Source organism: Alosa pseudoharengus, unplaced genomic scaffold (genome assembly GCF_046254945.1).
Source record: "Alosa pseudoharengus isolate Yale_2024_CS ecotype anadromous, Long Island Sound unplaced genomic scaffold, YU_APseudo_1.1 YU_APseudo_1.1_scf_21, whole genome shotgun sequence".
In the NCBI taxonomy this organism is placed as follows: domain Eukaryota; kingdom Metazoa; phylum Chordata; class Actinopteri; order Clupeiformes; family Clupeidae; genus Alosa; species Alosa pseudoharengus.
The window spans coordinates 31,684,996-31,705,421 of NW_027468674.1; the positions used below are offsets into that span (position 1 = coordinate 31,684,996).

At 45.4% G+C, this 20,426-nt stretch overlaps 1 protein-coding gene across 1 annotated transcript; it reads left to right on the forward strand.

The window, feature by feature from the left end:
- The first annotated feature begins 10,246 nt into the window (after positions 1 to 10,246).
- kcnj12a (potassium inwardly rectifying channel subfamily J member 12a) lies at positions 10,247 to 11,494 on the forward strand. Its single transcript, XM_076299040.1, has one exon. The coding sequence runs from the start codon at positions 10,262 to 10,264 to the stop codon at positions 11,492 to 11,494; it is 1,233 nt and encodes a 410-aa protein (XP_076155155.1). The 5' UTR covers positions 10,247 to 10,261.
- The last annotated feature ends 8,932 nt before the right edge of the window (positions 11,495 to 20,426 follow it).

The following is a 20,426-nucleotide window of genomic DNA, read 5'->3' on the forward strand; positions in this document are numbered from 1 at the left end:
AACCGTCCAATCGTATACCAGTTATAACCATGGGAGCCGTCCAATCAAATCAGGCATAAACCTTGGAGGTGAGCAGGGAGCGTGCCATGTTAAACCACCACCCTCATCGGCTAAAAATACAAGCAACCCAACAACCCAACCCAAAGCACATTCATTCAAAAGCAGTCAGGACCATGTTGACTGAATACCATGGCATATCTTATTATACAGGTCTGGTGTATACAGCAATTTCCTTAAATCTATAGAGTGGAGGTGGTTGTGTGGGTACATAAGGCAAACTCAGGCATATTCAGGCAAGCTTGGTGTTAATGTTTATTTTGGGTTTAAAATAACAGTTGATTATTTCATAAAAACACTGTTTTTCCACACAAGTCCAGGCCCAAAATATATCAACATGTGTTTGTTTGTGCTCTGATTCTATGGCATATTATTCTTGAAGTTACAGGTGAAAAAAACACTTTCTGACACTATGGGTATTATAAAGACACTGAAATTAATAAGTCCAACGTTTGATTTAGTAGAGACGGAAAGAGGAAGTGTGAGAGGGGCAAGAGAGAGAAGAGAGGTGGAAAGCTGTTGGGGGTAAAGAGATTGGACACAAGAGCTGAGGCCTATAGTTTCACACCCACGATGTTGAAATGATAGAAACACACACACACACACACACACACACACACACGCATGCACACACATATACAGGGAGTGACAGACGCTTGGCAGATCTGATGGCACCCTGACAGAACAGAAAAGAGACACCCAGCGAGAGGTAGAAGCTCAACACAATACAAAATGACACAATGCAACACTGCACCATCTCAACCAGCGCAACACAACTACACACATCACATTCTCATTAGAAGGCAGGGGCCCTGCGGGCCGACCCAAGTCACAGGGGGACCTTGCTGCCTCAAGTGAACATCAGAGTAAAGGGTGAGGGGGAGGCATAGAGCACCAACACATATCTCCTCCTCAAAGAAATGGCCTGTTCTGCTGGTTCCCATATGACACCTATACAATTTCCTCCATGACTTTTCCACCAAGTCACGCAGACATACAGTACATACTCCTGAGTCTGTTTGCACTGTATATATTATTATTACGCAGACATACAGTACATATTCCTGTGTCTGTTTGCACTGTATATATTATTATTACGCAGACATACAGTACATATTCCTGTGTCTGTTTGCACTGTATATATTATTATTACGCAGACATACTGTACAGTACATATTCCTGTGTCTGTTTGCACTGTATTATTATTACGCAGACATACAGTACATATTCCTGTGTCTGTTTGCACTGTATATATTATTATTACGCAGACATACTGTACAGTACATATTCCTGTGTCTGTTTGCACTGTATTATTATTACGCAGACATACAGTACATATTCCTGTGTCTGTTTGCACTGTATATATTGTATGTAACCTCACAAATTATCATCGCTTAGTGTGTATCTCTGTGTGTATGAAGAACAGAGACAGATATTACTGACATATTCCAGTAGACACTGGGATGAGTTTCATTAAGCTTGGAGGGGTCAGTACTCTGTAGTAGTTTCCATCCTCTGCTACAGTGCTGAAGTCTGTGATGTGCGGTGATTACTGACTGTGCTGAAGTCTGTGAAGTGCGGTGATTACTGACTGTGCTGAAGTCTGTGATGTACGGTGATTACTGACTGTGCTGAAGTCTGTGAAGTGCGGTGATTACTGACTGTCCTTGTCTGGGGCCCCTGCTGGGCAGCTCAGAGCTCCGGCTCCACGCGGCTGTCAGGTGAAGGAGATGAGAGAGCAGAGCGGGGCCGAGAGGAGAGGAGAGGAGAGGAGAGGAGAGGAGAGGAGAGCAGGCGGCTCAGAGCTAATGACCGAGGGAGTCTGGACCGTAATGCTTTCTGAGCAAACACTCCAGCAGCACTCTGTGTATGTGTGTGTGTGTCTGTCTGCGTATGTGTGTGTGTCTGTCTGCGTACTCCAGCAGCACTCTGTGTCTGTGTGTGTGTGTATGTGTGTATGTGTGTGTGTGAGTGTGTGTGCGTGCATGCGTGTGCGTGTGCATGCTGAAGTTAGTGACTTCGACTATTAATTGGAATAATCATTATGTGAGATCAGTCATTACCAAATCACACTCGTCTGTTTCCAGTGCAGTGCAAAAAGACGGGATAAAATTCAGAAGGACGAGGGCGAGCTTAGTAGGGAATGTTACAGTTACATCATTTCATTATGGTGCTATAAATCCAACATTAGCACTGAAGGGCACTTCGGACAGACTCATTTGAGCACATCCACACGCTGGGACACTGATTTATTAAAATGTGTCGTGCAGACATATAGGTGGACACTAGAGGACTATCGTATGCCATATATCATCATTGTTATGAAATGAAATTAGTTTGAAACGCTGAAACAGGCTGACTTCTGAGACGGTGCCGGTCTTAAAATAGCATCGGCAAAAAAAGTGTGTGTGTGTGTGTGTGTGTGGGGGGGGGGGTGGTGCATGGGGGTGGGGGCGCTATGGAGGGCGGGCTGACAGCTAGAGAACGAGAGAGAAAAAGAGCGAGTGAGAGAGAGAGAGAGAGGGTTGAAATGGGTTCAGAGCTCAGCTCAACTCTCACACAATAGACACAGTGGAAGTTTCCCTCAACTGTCTTCCTCTCCTCCTCTCTCCTCCTCTCTCTCCTCCTCTCCTCTCCTCTCCTCTCCTCTTCTCTTCTCTATCATGGCTGGGGAAGGAATGTGAGATGGGTTGAGAAAGGACAAGTAAACAAGACTCAGACACACTCATCTGCTCAACAGGTTAGCCCTGTAAAGAGGAGTGTACGTGTGTTGTGTAGTGGCCATTGACCAGCCCCTCTCCCCTCAGAAGGAATGTGCAGTGGGTCATAGTTATCTCTAAAGTCAGGGAGTCATGAGGATGTAGTGAACATTCTATATATCAGCTGAATTTCTGAACACGTTCTAAAATAAAAATAATTATATTCATTCAATATTGATAATTGCTTGACATCTGAAATGCTCCCCCTGTTGGTTATAGACAGAAAGGCAAGAGCACACTGACTGTAAACTGACCACATGTAGTGTGATACTTACAGTAATATAAGTATAAGCAATATCACAGTATTTATGAAGATATTATTCTAATGCTGTACAAAATGACTATTTTCTGGTATTTCCATTAATTAATAAATTTTTTGTGGATGACATTGTTAAATAGGGACAAATTGGTCTGTGAACATTCCACATTCACACACACACACACACACACACACACACACACACACACACACACACACACACACACACACACACACACACACACACACACACGTCAACAGATCTTCTCAACAGTGATGATCCCAGCAGAGAGAATGAGAGATGTGGTGGAAGAGAGAGATGAAGATGAGGAGAGAGACGTCTGCTTGCCAGCTCAGGCTCTGTAATTACTGTTAATCATGGCATCCCTGAGAATAAATGAGGAATTTAAATCTGGAATCTCTCTCTCTCTCTCTCTCTCTCTCTCTCTCTCTCCCATTCGTTCTTTCTTTTCCTCTCTGGCTGTCTCTCTCTTCCTGTCCCCTCCCTCTCTCTTTCTCTTCCTCTCTCTCTTTCTTTCTCTCCCTCTCTCAAGGAAAGTGCTGAACCATCTTCAGCTCGGCATCACCATGGAGACCCTCTTTCTGTGATGAGACGCTCGCCAATCACCATGGTTACAATGAGTGGGTCCCCACACCAACGTTGCAGCCTCAGACCTGAACTCAGGTTGTCCCTATTCCCAGAGAGAGACAGTGTCCTCTCCTGGGCTTTAGATAACGGAGGGTCAGTGTGTCCAGGCTGGGGAAGGGGGGTCACTCAGTCGCTCAGTTCAGGGTCGATTCAAACAGATGTGCCCACGCTCGGGCACTGCTCTCCTGTGTAAAAATGGATTAGGCTCTTTCAAGGAACTGATCTGGTTTGGTGGGGTGACTCACAGGAGACTGCGTGCTGCAGACTGGGCTTCAGCCAGACAGCCCCTACAGCTCAGCTCACGCTCCCCCTGTTTCTCTCGCTGTGCCGCCCTCATCTCTCTCTCTCCCTCTCTCTCTCTCTTTCTCTCTCTCTCTCTCTCTCTCTTAATCGTTCATCACCCTTTTCATTCTTCTTTCATCTCTCATTTTTTTATTCCCATTAACTTGTTCTGTCCTCTCTCTTTGACTTGACTCATCTTTTTGCACACACACACACACACACACACACACACACACACACACACACACACACACACACACACACACACACACACACACACACACACACACACACACACACACACACACACCCTTTGTGGAAAAGTTATATTACTGAATGAGTCAAAGCTTGTAGAGGGAAAATAGAGACGGTAGAGAAATCAATGGATTGCCAGGAGACTTCAGTTGATCCTGTTAGGAGGAAGTATAGTATTACCTCACCGACCACTGACTGTCCAAACAGGTGGTATTACAGTAAGGGGAACTTGTGATGGAATGGCAAGTGCTTAATCATTTGATGACTGTTATTCATTTGTTCATTCTCTGTGTGTGCAGTAACTGGGACTTGGCTTGAAAGCATCAAGTGGCTGAAGCAAACATGTCTTGTGGGAGGGAAGAGAGAGAGAGGGTGGACTGAGCATCGAACATACACTGACCACAAATGGCAGTTTCTATGACACAATCAGAGGAGAGAGAAACAGAGGGAGAGAGAGAGGGAGAGAGAGGGGGGGAGGGAGGGAGGGAGTGAGTGAGAGAGAGGCAGACAGAGAGAAAACTGCAGCAGTGTTGGATCAGATTGCAAAGATGAACAGTGTGAGAGAGGAGGAGGGCAGAAGCGAGGGATGAGCCAGTGCTTTAGGATGAGTGTGGATCAGACTTCACCCGCACAGCCATCCCACGCAATGGAATTCCACCAGTGAGGAAGAGGATGCTTACGATGAAGATCCATCCATACCACCACGGCACACTCTCTATGGACAAACGCCTGTGAACACACACACATGCACACGCACACACTTAGATACACACTTTCACACAGTACTGGTGGAACCTAACTTTTTTGTGTCTTTTGAGATTTGCTTTTCCTGAGGGATATATCTGGAAAATATTTTTACATTTTCTGGGTGCCGAGGACACGTCGGGGGGGTTTTCGTCATTTTCCAGAAGAACGCCACAGCACGAGCGTGTGGAAGAGGAGGAAGAGGAGACAAACTACAGGATGAAGAGGGTCAGAGGACAAATGTGTGTTTGTTCGGAGCGTCTGGATCCAGCTCCTCTGTCTTTAGGAATCTAAAACTGAGGGAATGCTTCAGTTTGGCTGAGCAGAGAGTGTGTGTGCACGCACACACACACTCACACACACACACACACACACACACACACACACACACTCATTCACCACCACGGAGGGACAGAGAGACGAGGGAGAAAAAGCAAGGTAAGCACAACCCTCAAACTTTCAACCCCTTTTTTAATCATTGCTTCCATATAAACTCAGCATTCTGCTCACACCACAAAGCTATGCAACAAGTTGCTCTGTGGCTATGAGAGAATGGATTTAATCGTTCCCCATAGGTCCTTTGCTAATTTCACAACGGGTAATTGGAGAGAGCAGGTGAGCAGCAGCATAGCTAGAAATGTCGCCTGGAATAAAACTGCCTGGAGGTCTCAGCTGCGCTCCGTAACCACAGACACACTCTCTCAGGGTGAAAACCGACCCCTGCACCTGCAACAGAACCGGACGGAATCTAATTAACGTGAAGCTCGTTGATTAAAACTCCATAGATTATTCCACAGCTCGGAGAATATTACTCTCCCACTGTGGCTTGTAGGTGACTAACTGGAGATTTCGCTTATGCCAGCAATTAACACTACATGTCTACAGAGCAATAACAATGATTATCTATTTCAACAGACCAAAAGGTATTATCAGAGATGATTGACTATATTATATGATGCAGAGAGCAGGTGATGATTTGTGTGAAGATTTTAAACACCACCACGAAGTTGGTTAACTTTACATAGAGTTGTCCAGTATTGAGAGTGTCCAGTATTGCCCACCCCAGTGTGGTGTGTGTGGTGCACATTCATGTAAGAATGTTCAGAAAATGGCAATGCAGAGATGTGTCATACCCCTGGACTAATGCCACTCATATAACCTTGACCAATGTCTCTAATGTCATTGACTACAACCACACACACAACAACATGCATGTGCAAGCACAAGCACATACACAGTTACCCAGGCACAGACACACATATACAGACAAACAGACACAGACACAGGCACACACACAAGCACACACTCAAGTACATACACAGAAACACAGACCTTCCTCTTGCCCGCCCCCTCTCTTCCTTCACTTTCTGTTACAAAAGACAAAAATGGCAGTAGTCTTTAAGTTGAGTGAAGGTGTTAAACGCTCCATCTGTTTGGTGATTCAGCTGTTGGAGAGAGACGGGAGAGAACGTCAGCATCTGGAGAGATGAGAGATGAAGATGAGTGAGAGTGTGAACAGGAGCGCTGGATCACGATCACGTCGCATGCCAGCGCTCAGAGTTCTGTTTGTCAACCTTAATGTCTCTGATTATGTGCGTTCGTGGGTATTTAGTGTGAGAACAGGTTGTTTTGTTCACTTTACCTGTTTTAGACATCTCTAGCTCAGTGTGGCCCCCTAGTGGATGAATAGGAAACATCTCAGCCAATCCTTGATAGAAACAAATACAATGTAAACACAAATGTGCAGCAGATATATTAATTGGTGGATACATGGAATGTATGTGTAAGGGAAATTATCCCAAAAACATGTTTTGAAATATCTTACTGATGGAAACTGCTAGCTGACTGTTAAATCTAATCACTGACATAGATATATACACTCACTTTCTTTTTTTCTGTCTCTCTCTCTCTCTCTCTCTTACACACACACTCTCTCTCTCGCTCTCTCTCTCTCACACACACACACACACACACACACACACACACACACACACACACACACACACACACACACACATTTGCATGGTATTCTCTTGTGGACACTGCATCGCATTACTGAGCACACCCCAGCAGCTGTGAGCCATGTGATTGTCAGCAACCTGTGTCCACGTCTGTGTCTGTGTCTGTCTCTGTCTGGGGGGCGTCTTTATAAATACATGAATACGAATGTTCTGCAGGCTGTCTGCAGATCGTTAGGTAAGTGGCTCCTCATGTACGGATCACGCAGACCTGGTTGAGTAGCAGAGGGTATGGAGAAGAATAAATCATAAATAAACAGACTGCATGAGAAAGAAAAGAAAAACAGGCAACGGAGAAATGAGTCGTTGAGAAAATCCCCGTTTTTGTTGAGCAGATCAGGTTGCCTGGGCTCCTGGTGAGAGATAATTGACTCCCGGCCTCAGGTCAGGGACACACCGACCCTCTCTGTTGTCTCCGCAGGCTGAGGTCATCAGTCTGGAGTCTCAGGAGAAAGCTGGGGGTGGAGGTGGGGTGGGAGCGGTCACTTTCACTTCAAGTATTCATGTGACACTTGATGCCGCACATGATAGTATGATATGGAGAGACGCTACACTAGGTGATATGGACAGGATGCACATGCACACACACACACACACACACACACACACACACACACACACACACACACACACACACACACACACACACACACACACATACACACACACACACACACACACACACACACACACACACACACACGTGACCATGATCAGAGCATCCTTTCTTTTTCTAAATAGCCTGCTTGTGTTTACATGATTTATAGTAAATAGCCAGAAACTATAGAGAGAGACAGAGAGAGTGTATGTATGTATGTATGTATGTATGTACAGTATGTGTGTGTATGTGTGTGTGTTTTATACACACAGTCAGAATGAGGACGGCCACTGATTTTGCATTGGTTAATTTTTAAACCAGGGACATCAACACTGTTATACATCATTTAAATGACAAACAGTGCATCAGATTAAACGACCGAAACAACCACCGACAAGATGATTAAAAATTGAACGCAAGCTGCTGCTCACCATCACCAGGTTTCCACCGTGGCAAACCTTGAGTAGACAACCCTGTTGAACCCTCTGAGTCAGGTATATTACTTACCAAGGAAACAGAATTCTCCATTAAATAGTTTATATTTGATTGCACCATCTAATTAACCTAGATATGGTAGATCCAAATGAATCATTTTGAAGGTAGCAGAGAATATTCTAGAAAAACTTGACTGGTGTGGGACCCTGACTGTTGAAACCACTGTTGTTGAGCTGGCTGATAATCCCCTTATCTCTGCAGCATCATGACCCAAAGGTGTGTTATAGCTTCTTTAAATAATGCTGACAGGCATGATGAAGTTAGCGTGCCGCTTGGTAAATGTCTCTGTGTGTTCTCAGGGGGTGCAGCCATACTGCAGGTTGTTGTGTGATTAATAAGATGGCAGTTTCATGAGAAGGAGGTCAGACAAATTAAGATGAAAAAGGCTGGCTACATGTCATGGTTTTTAGGGCAGACCTGCCAACAACACCTACACACACATTCACAAACACACACACACACACACACACTAACACACACACACACACACACACACACACCACACACACACACACACACACACACACACATGCACACACACACACACACACACACACACACACACACACACACACACACACACACACACACACACACACACACACACACACACACACACACACACACACACACCCCAGCACATTCTGGTGGTTCGAGGCCTTTGTAGCTTTTCATCCATCTCTTTGAGTCTCTGTTAGTTCTCTCTCTCTGTGCCCATAGCTCCCCTCGGCTCCCCCTGGGCCATCTGCTCCCAGGACTGATGTTGCACTCTAGAGGTATTCTCTTAGGACCCCACAGGCAAACACACACACATACGCACACACACACATGCACACACACACACACAAACATACAGACAGACAGACACACACCCACACACACACACACACACAAACACACACACACACACACACACACACACACACACACAGACACACACACACACACACACACACACACACACACACACACACACACACACACACACACACACACACACACACACATGCACAGATGCACAGATAGGTCAACATGCTGGAAAAAATCTTATTCCAGCAATGGCTCCCTAAACTCAAAATGTATTTGTGCCTGTTTGTATTCAACTTTCCTCTCGCTTAATATCTAAGCAGTATCATTCTGTTTAAGTACCATGGAGATATACATTTTCTGTAATAAACAAGCTCTGAGCGCCTCGAACTGTGTAGCCTTGAGACTCCTTGTATGAGTACGTGTGTGGGTGTGTATGGGTGTGTATGCATGTCATCTGATACCGCTTACACTCTTGTTTTGTACTGTGCCTTGTAGAAGCCAGTGAGTCCATCATCAATTATGCAGTTTCCCAAACAAGACCAAGGGATCCAACACACACACACACACACACACACACACACGCATGTATGCACACACAAGACTAAAACTTTATTTGAATTTATTTCCACAGAATTATATCTCTTCTGTTTCTGTTGCTGTTGCTGTTGAAAATGCTCTCATTTTAATATGTGTCAGCATGCTAATGAGAAGGATGACTGGCCAATTGAAGGCCACTGAGCCCTGGCTAATTGTCAGTCTTAAGAGTCTGATGCTGGTGTTGGTGTCTGTTCTCTCATCTCCCGCAGGCTCCTGGACAGACCAGCTCCCCCTTCCCCTCTCCGGAGAGCCCCTCACACTGGGACTGGCATGGAGCCCTGAGGACGGTAGTGTGGGGGGTCGGCACCGCACCGCACCGCGCCACACCGCACGCCGAGAACAGGGTGACCTGCAGCCTGACTGACGTACAGAGGAGAGACACTGACAGAGAGAGACAGAGAGAGAGAGAGAGGGAGCAGTGAGACAGAGAGAAAAACAGAGTAAGAGACTGTTTTTGAATGTGTGGGAGAGAGAGACTGTCAATTGAAGTGACAGCAAAAAAAAAGTTGAAGAGCCCGCTGAGAGGTTGGAAGAGAACATCACTGTGACTGACTGCGAGAGAGGAGCAAGAGAAAGAGAGAAAGAGAGAGAGAGAGAGAGAGAGAGAGAGAGAGAGAGAGAGAGAGAGAGAGAGGGAGAGGGAGGATGAGTGTGGGGAGGATCAGCCGTTATAGCATCGTCTCCTCTGAGGAGGATGGCCTCCGTCTGACCACAATGCACGGCGGCGGTGGCGGCGGCATGAACGGCTTCGGCAACGGCAAGATCCACACGCGGCGGAAAAGCCGCAACCGCTTCGTCAAGAAGAACGGCCAGTGCAACGTGCAGTTCACCAACATGGACGAGAAGTCGCAGCGCTACCTGGCCGACATCTTCACCACCTGCGTGGACATCCGGTGGCGCTACATGCTGGTGGTCTTCACGCTGGTGTTCGTGGTGAGCTGGCTGGCCTTCGGACTGGCCTTCTGGGCCATCGCCCTCTTCCACGGGGACCTGGACAACCCGGCCGGGGACGACAACTTCACGCCGTGCGTGCTGCAGGTCAACGGCTTCGTGGCGGCGTTCCTTTTCTCCATCGAGACGCAGACCACCATCGGCTATGGCTTCCGCTGCGTGACCGAGGAGTGTCCGGTCGCCGTCTTCCTGGTGGTCTTCCAGAGCATCGTGGGCAGCATCATCGACTGCTTCATGATCGGCGCCATCATGGCCAAGATGGCGCGGCCCAAGAAGCGCGCCCAGACGCTGCTCTTCTCCCACAATGCCGTGGTGGCCATGCGCGACGGCAAGCTCTGCCTCATGTGGCGCGTGGGCAACCTGCGCAAGAGCCACATCGTGGAGGCGCACGTGCGCGCCCAGCTCATCAAGCCGCGCGTCACCGAGGAGGGTGAGTACATCCCGCTGGACCAGCTGGACATCAACGTGGGCTTCGACAAGGGCCTGGACCGCATCTTCCTGGTGTCGCCGCTCACCATCCTGCACGAGATCGACGAGGAGAGCCCGTTGTACGGCGTCGGCAAGCAGGACCTGGAGACCGCCGACTTCGAGATCGTGGTCATCCTGGAGGGCATGGTGGAGGCCACGGCCATGACGGCGCAGGCGCGCAGCTCCTACCTGGCCAGCGAGATCCTGTGGGGCCACCGCTTCGAGCCGGTGCTCTTCGAGGAGAAGAACCAGTACAAGGTGGACTACTCGCACTTCCACAAGACCTACGAGGTGCCCAGCACGCCGCGCTGCAGCGCCAAGGACATGGTGGAGAGCAAGTACCTGGTGCCGGCCGCCAACGCCTTCTGCTACGAGAACGAGCTGGCCTTCCTCAGCCGCGAGGAGGAGGAGGACGAGGAGGAGCAGGAGAGGAGCCGGGCGGTGGGCGGCGGGGAACGCGCGCTGCCCGGCATCAGCCCTGACCGGACCAGCCGCCTGCAGACGCCGCGGCCCCACGAACAGAGGTCATACCGCCGCGAATCGGAGATATGACACCCTGACGACGCTAGGACACCCTGACGACGGCCCCGCTCCTGGAGTCCGTCTGTGTGGCGTTTGTCTCGCGAGTCCAAAAACAAAACAAAACAAAACAAAACAAAACAAAACATGCAGAACAATGCAAAGTGCCATAGAGGGGAGTTGGACAAGCACAGAGTGTGTGATAGATACACTGGAAAAAGAGAAGGGCAGGTTGTCATGGTGAGTAGGAGAACACACACAGGACACAGTGGACTGTGGGGACTAATGGGAGAGGACAGGAGAGAATAGCCGACACTATGACGCACCAGGGGACGAGGGGGCCTGAAGGACACTAATAATCCTGCAAGGAAAACTTGAATATTTCCTCTGTTTTTTTCCATGAAGGTAGTTTCGACACATACAAGAACGTCTCTAGGTTATGTAAATATATCACATAGATAAGTTATGTTTCGTGTGCATTAGTATTTTTAAAAAAACATTTAAAAATGTTTTTTTTTGTAAAAAAAAAAAAAGATCAGTTCAAATAACTAGCACAAATGACTAGCATATTTAGTGAGCTTAAGGTGTTCTAGAGTTGGGAAATGCTGGACGCACAGACACATACACAGACTCAGACACAAAACACATTGCATCACACACACACACCACATTGCGACACACAGACACACCGACACACACACACATGCAAATAGTCACATACTCTGATAATGCGCGTCACACACTCTCACACACATAAACTCCTGAGATCAGTGACACATTACAAATCCCCTTTACTAAAAAGCCTGCCCTCCAGCAGAGGTGTGTGAGATGAGGCGTGTGTGAGCGTGTGAGCATGAGCGCCCGAGCGCGGGATCTCATTACGCAGGAAAAGGTGCAGAACGTTCACTAAAACGAAAAACCCTAAAAAACAAGACAGAGACAGCAGAGGGACCATTAATGCTGAATTCTAATTTCATTGAGTCATATCCTACAACATTTCATATCATTTGCACAAGGAAATATTGCACAAGCATCTTTTTAAATAACTTTGCTAATAGCCACTAGACTTTAACACCCTATCAGTTTCTCAGATAACCTAGGTATTATCATCACACTTGCATATGCATTGCATAGTATTGATTTTATACATTTAAAACAAATGGCACTTTATTGAAGTGCCAGTAAACTACAGCATGAGGATGTGGAGGATACATTTGATGAGGTGTATTATAGATGGGAAGAACATGTCTGGAGTTGGCTGAAAATGTGAAACAGTGGGAGTACAGGGTGGTGGAATCCTTAGCTAATAAGACAAGGTTTAAATCCTACCCCCAACTCCATGAGAGAACAACTTAATCTTACTGAATCACCACACTTAATTTCTGTTTTCAGATTTTGATTGAAAAACTGAAATGTCAAATCCTTCCCGCCGACATTTAAGTGAAAGTTCTGGGGCAGCTGTGCTATTTCACCAGAGGCAGAGAGATACAGAATAAATCTGGCTCTGCAGGATTACATTTGACGCTCTCAGATGAGGATTAACTGACCTTTTCAAACCTTGCTCAACCTCAACACCTTTCTTGATTGTTGTGGTGAAGTATACACATTTATTTATAAACCACAGTAGCTCATGTACATTTAGATTCTTACAGCATGGTATCATCTCAGTGAGTCGTGATAAATATTAGAGCTTAACCAGACAAGCCTAAAGCGTTCCGTCTTCTCCTGTGACGAAGTGCTCTCGCATGGCATCATTCATTTCAAGATCAATACTCTCAATACTATTTACTTGATCACATGGTGAGCCTGCTTTCTTCGCACCATGGATAGGTTATATCACTGATATCGGCCACTGGTTTTAGGCGCAGTGAGGACTCTAAAGAAAATAGGCGGCCATCTGTAGCCCCAAGCACAGTGGCCCTCCTCCAATCCATATTTGCATCTGAATTTAGAGGCTGACTCAGTCCTGATCAACACTACAGACAAAAGTGTTTTTCAGGCTTGCCTTTTTTTTTTTTTACCAGATTGTTATTTTCGCCCTTTCGAATGCTTCGTTTGTGTTCTAGACTCTGGTCTGGTCTTTTTGTAGTTTGACTCGTCCATTGAATCTATGCACAGAGTAATCAGGGAGTTGGAACAGGATGAAATACTGCGAGACCATAGGTCTCAATAATTCTGTGGCGCAAATGCATAGTATAGATTCTTTAACTAAAAAAAGCATTAATGTTGCATTATCATAAAGGAAATGTGGAATGGAGAAGACCAATATAACTACAACCATAAGAGCCTGATGCTATCTTTAATGTTTAAAGAGGTCTATGTTTAACTGATGATCAAGGCCCAATGTTTAGTTTCCATAACAGGGGACAGATAGTCTTTATTTGAATGATATCAGTGCAGCTTCGTCTGTATCCCCGAAGTGTTCAGAGCAAACCAAGTGGTCTTTAATTAAGCCAGAGATAAAGCCATCTCATTTTGACAATCACTTAATCAATATTCATGCAACAGCTTTCTGCCATTACACAATGACACATTTTTTGTTTAGAAAAGCAAAATAATGAATTCAGCCCAGTTCCAGCACCTCTGTATGAACGGCACTTATTTAGTAATACAACTTTACAACAGATCTTTAATTCATTCAGCACAGAGCCTACAGTGTGCTTATGTATACAGAGCCTACAGTGTGCTTGTGTGTGTGTGTGTGTGTGTGTGTGTGTGCGCAATTGAATGTCAGTGTTCATACCATGTCTTATCATGTCTTAACTTGAGCCCCTTTGCACAGACAAAATAACAAGCAATAATAATAAATAAAGAAAGCAATAAATAACATAACAACCCCTCCCCCCAATCCCTAATCCCCATCTGCACACTACACACACATAAATTAAAGAAATGCACACACACACACACAAAACACACACACACACACACAGATATTCACAATGTTTTGATCCCAGGCTAATTATGGGAGTCTTACTGTAAAGTTGGACTGGGATAGGCATTTCAGAGATGCAGTGGGGTGCACTATGTGAAGCCAAAGCTGTTCCCTTCAAACCCATCTACAACCACTCAGTGATCCCAAGTCAGTGAAGTGTTGAATTGGTTAATCATCTCTCTGAATGGAGCTATTTGTTCATTCTGCATGCTCACCCGCTGTGTGTCTGTTGTTAGAAAAGCGACGCAGCTCTCACCATAGTGTACTGTAGTAGATGGCCAGGATGCTTCATGAGAGTGCATGAGAGAGGCTGAGGTTAAGGCATCACCAGTGTGATAGTGATGCTGAGGTTAAGGCATCACCAGTGTGATAGTGATGCTGAGGTTAAGGCATCACTAGTATGATAGTGATGCTGAAAGGGTGAATTGGTTCAAACAACAACTGATGAGGCAGAAAATGAAAGAAACCGAATCAGCTGGGGCATACTGCCTTCTAGGAAGGCTGTGATACTGTGAGTGAGTACAGTATATGTGTGTGTGTGTGTGTGTGTGTGTGTGTGTGTGTGTGTGTGTGTGTGTGTGTGTGTGTGTGTGTGTGTGTTTATGTGTGTGTCTCTGTGTGTGTGTGTGTGTGTGTGTGTGTGTGTGTGTGTGTGTGTGTGTGTGTGTGTGTGTGTGTGTGTATGTGTCTGTGTGAGTGTGTGCGTGTGGCTGTACGCATATGTGTATTGGAATGAGCCCATATATGTGTGTGGTGCCCTGAGCTCTATAGAGTAACTCTGGCCTCATCAGCGACTCTGCTACTTGTGTTGCTGCACGTCCTGTCTCATTCTGCTAGGAGGAGGGAAAGGTTTGGGCATGACCCCCCCAAAATAGTTCATCTCACATACCTACAAACCTAGATGAGAACAAATATTTACACTAAATCAGCACATATATTTTTGTAACTAGTGATTTTTATTATCCACTGAAATCACAGAGACGTAGGATCAGTACTTACCAATGTTTTGTAAAATTGAACATAAAACCATTGGATTAGACCAAAAGGAAAAATGTGTCCCGGTTAAGGGGGAGTGATTTTTGCCTCAGCACAGACACTTGTGTTCCAACAGGTATTTCTCTTAAAGGGATGATTGGTTAAACTCTGACCTCTGTAGAAGTCTTCCTACCCAGATGTAATGACACTGGAGAAAGAAAAAAATGAACTCAGTAGAAAAGAGAAGGAGAAAATGTACTGGGCTTTTTATGTAATTTGTTAAATTATTCCATTAAAGCCTGATTATGAAATGACCTGTGCGTGGTTTTATTTCCCACATCCATTCTCTCATGGAGTGAGCTCGCTTCAACAAAAATTATTCATGCTTCAGCATGTCGAAATCAAAAACAAAACAAATCACACACACACATATAGACACACATACACACACACACACACACAGGTGATGTCTATCTAAATTCTTAATCAAGATACATATCTGCAATTTTCCTATGTGGTAGTACAATGTGTCATGCTACATTTACCTCTAGTTAGCCTTGCTAACTACACATCCCATACATCCCATACCACTTCCAAATGCCACAGTATTATTTTGTAGTTTTATGAGACATTTGCTGTGCTCCAGCATATCTCTCCAGTTCCTTTCTGCGCCCCTGCGTGGGTACTAGAGAGGGCTGACAGCGACACTTGTTCTCACAGCACGTTCAGCTGCACTTAACATGATTATAGGTCCTTTATGGGGACCAGAACATTTCCACATCAGACTGCCTTCAGGAAGGTTCCAGCCACTGAAATCAGCTGGCTAACACATGAGCACACACACATATACTGTATACACACACAAACACCAGACACACACACACACACTCACCAAATTCCAAAATTGAATTGAAACTGGCTCTTAAATTCCAATTCAATTCTTGAATTTCACTTGCATTTTAATTGAGGTATCAAACAGGAAGCAGAATTGCAATTCGAATTTTGCACAACCCTGACACACACACACACACACACACACACACACACACACACACACACACACATACTGTAGGTGCCTTCACTGACCTGAGAGTCTGTGTTCAAGTAAAAAAGGAGCACATTTTCTCAGTCTCGTTCTCTCCTGCTGTGATGCATATAGGTGAGAAAGCTTGAGGGGTTCCTATGGAAACGTTTCCCCTCTGAGTGAGCAGTCGAGTGAACATCCACTGCTATATGATTAAACTTGGACACACACACACACACATGGTACTAAACATGCATTAGAGACAGGCTTATTTTAGAGTTATTTTAAACTTATTTTAGAATTTTAAAAGTTTAACAATATTAGCATATTTATTTATGATTTACAATAATTATATTTCATAATACTTACATTTCATACCTCTTATCCAAGGTGACACAAGTTGGGTTTACATTGACACTTTCATTCCGATTAGAATGGAATAATAGCTCAATCGGAATAAAAAGGACACATTTAAACACCTTGATCGGAATAAAAATACTGATCCGATTAGAATTTTAATCAGAATGAAAGAGGTGGTGTATTCCCTTCTTATTCCAATTGAACAGCCATGCATACGGCCAATCAGATTACCCACTGCAGCTTCTCAAGCAAAGCAAAGCATCGACGGCTATTCAGATCAAAGGTTCTAAAGCACCTGTAAGCACCTGATCGGAATAGAACGTACCCCATGTAAACAGATGGCACGAAATGTTCAATTGGAATAGTTTAATCAGAATGACAAAAAACTGTCCTTGTAAACCCAAATACTGAGTAAGGATTACAAATACAAACAACATGAGTAGAAGCAGACACCCTGTTGTCTATATGCTTTCCTTAAATAGAGTGTCTGATGTCATCATTTCCCAAGGTGACATGATAGTTTCATTTGAACGTGTGTGTGTATGAGGATTATGCCAGGTGGACTTGTGTCCTGTGACACAGCTGAGCCCCATGGAGAAGATGACCTCTGAGATGAAGGTTTTCCCCCTAGGAGACCCTTCAGTGGACGCAGGTCCCACCATGGAGCTGTGCACCGCCAAGAGGACCCCCTGAGGGACACTCTGAGCCCAGGCTCGGGCTGGCCACTCCCCCTCCCCCCCTCTGTCCACCCACGAGGTCAGGTGAGAGCATCTGCAGACTCACTCATGACTCTCCATCCCCCAGCAGCGCGGAGCCCAAGACACCACAAGTCTTCTGCTGACAGAACTGGGACACGCAATGCATACCCCCACCCACCACCATCCCACCACACATACACACACACACACACACACACACACACACACACACACACACACACACACACACACACACATCAGCTGATGGCAATTAATCATAATTATGAAGACCTGACTTAGTAAATGAAGCGCTGGGGCCACCGAGCCCAAGAACTGCGTCAGAGTTTGCTTTCTTCAGCTGTGGCTTTTCACAAGGCGTGTGTGTGTGTCTGTGTGATGTGTGTGTGTGTACGTGTGTGTGTCTGTGTGATGTGTGTGTGTGTACTGTATGTTTGTGTGTGCTTGTTTGTTTGTTTGTTGGTTTTTGTGTATATCCACAGATTTACTTAGCATCACTCAAGTCAGCAGATAGGTTGTACTCTGAAGTCAATACAATGCTCTGATGCTTTGGAGAATTCACTGAGTAAAACACAAAAATGTGATTTCTACAGAAGACAATGAAGAAATCAACAGTGTGTTCTGGGTACCATCTTTGGTCTGATATGATCAGGAGGATGTCTTTATTTACTTTATAACCTGATGTGCATTCTACTGGGACATGCACACTGTGTTGACATCCAAAGAGGATTCAGTCTCAGACGAGAAAACGGATGAATAGATGTTAATTAATTAATTAGTATCAGGATGTGCCAAGGGGTCTGGGGTGGAAAAAAGATTCTCTCTCTCTCTCTCTGACCCCCCCCCCCCTCTCTGTATGGTGGGTGTGGGTGTGTCTGTGTGTGGGTGAGGGTGAATGTCGGTTTGTATGACCTGTCAGCACTGGTCACCATTTGTGGCTCCACAGAAAGATAATCTGAGTCTACAAGCTATTCATCATTTTAAAGATGCACGCACACACACACACACACACTGAGAAAGAGAAAGATAGACTGTAGACTGTAAGGCAATGTTTGGCCTTAATGAAACTCTTGTTCCATTCAAAGTATAATGCAACAGTTGTCATATATATTGTATGAGTGTTCACATACCTCACACAGTGCTGATACTAAACTCATTAACACATTGACTTTGCACAAACTGATGCACACACAATTAATGTAGTGTGTGTGTGTGTGTGTGTGTGTGTGTGTGTGTGTGTAAAAGGGAAGGGAGTGACAGAAGAGTGAACTGCAGAGATGCTGCAGACAAAAGTGCAGGAAAGCAGAGGCGCGTGGTGACAGGAGCCATTAGAGAGACAGAGCCTGGGCCAGAGGAGACAGAAAGGGGATAGGGAGGGAGGCCACTCCTCGCTCGGCCCGTCCGTCCCAAAACAGAACCGACATTGTCGACGGCCGATCCTTTTGAAGAGTTATCCACTCAATGTTTCCCTCATCTACCACAACGCCTTTCCCCAGTTCTCTGCAGTCATGCTTTGAAGTTCAGATTCAGGTTACAGTCATTATGTAATGCAATTAGCGACAACAGTGAAACTAAATGCGTGAGGCCATATCTGTGGAATGAAACTGGACAGATATTACATGACTTCCATCTCCAGCCGAGCTCAGCTGCAGTAGAATCAGCACTGCCATCTGCTGGGACTACACAGACCACAACCCAGGAATGACAGACTAGTCTGGAACAGTCAAGTGAGGCAACCTAACCCACTCCAACCATGTGAATACAAGAAAGAAATAACAATCAACAATAAATCGGCTGCAAAAATAAGATTTTACATTTTGGACCACAGTGATAAATCAGATCAGATAAGATCACACACACACGATCAGGACAGTCCATCTGTGCATCTTCTGGTCAGTATTGATCACTAACATCTCAGCACAATGAAGTGTGTATGATAAAAGCTTTTCAAACAAAATGTCTGTTGGGAAATGTCTGTCGGTCACATACACTTCTGAATAATTTTCTCCACACCGGTTTAATCTCTTTCTGGTATTTTGCCAGAAATCAACACAATTCCACCCTTTCCCAGTCTCTACCAGAAGGCTACATAGACTTTACCGAAATCTCAAAACCCAAACTGGCTCCCAGAAGTGTGTCAAAAGATCTATTGTACTACGTCACCACGTTTATTTCATTGAGCGTAATCACCCTGGTTAATGGACTTCTAACTGCAGTTAAACAGGCTAAACTGAGAAGGAAGGAAATTGAGAAATCCTTTGCCAGATTAAGAATAGCCATGCCTTGCATTCGCTTATCAGTTTCAGCTTCCAAAAAAGCGCCCCCCTCACACACACTCCAGCCTAATATAACCTGGTCCATCACACCTTGCCTGTACCTGCTCTGATAGAGCCTGTTGGCTGGCCCTGTGTACTGAGCCTCCTCCTCCTCTTGGAGTCCCTCTAGTGTGATCCTCTTTCTCTTGATAAATATAGCGTTTCCATGGAAACGGCACTGATGGGAGAAGACAGGTGACATGGCAATATGACAGCTCCATCATTGCACTGCATGTACTAGTCTCCAGCACCACAAGACTGCAGACTCACATCTCCCCACAGGGGATTTCATCTGAACACATCACTTCATGAAAATGGTGCAGATCTACAGCAATATACTGTATGATGCGGAGTACTAAGGCTGCACAATTCATAGTATTTTAATGGAAATCACAATTTTAACGAACGCAATTAGTTAATGGTTAATCTGGTCACATCTATGATTTTTATATTCATGTCAATCTCCTTGTGTGAAAGACAGTGCAGCTCACCTAACAGGAGTGCGGTGTTTCTTCTGCACCAGGCATGCCTACCAGAGATGGCCCGACTCAAAACTAAATTTGGAATATTGAACTGAAGCTTGACTTTGCTCCAAATCGTTCAGCCCATCTTATATGCTAGCATCTGATGTTCAGTATGT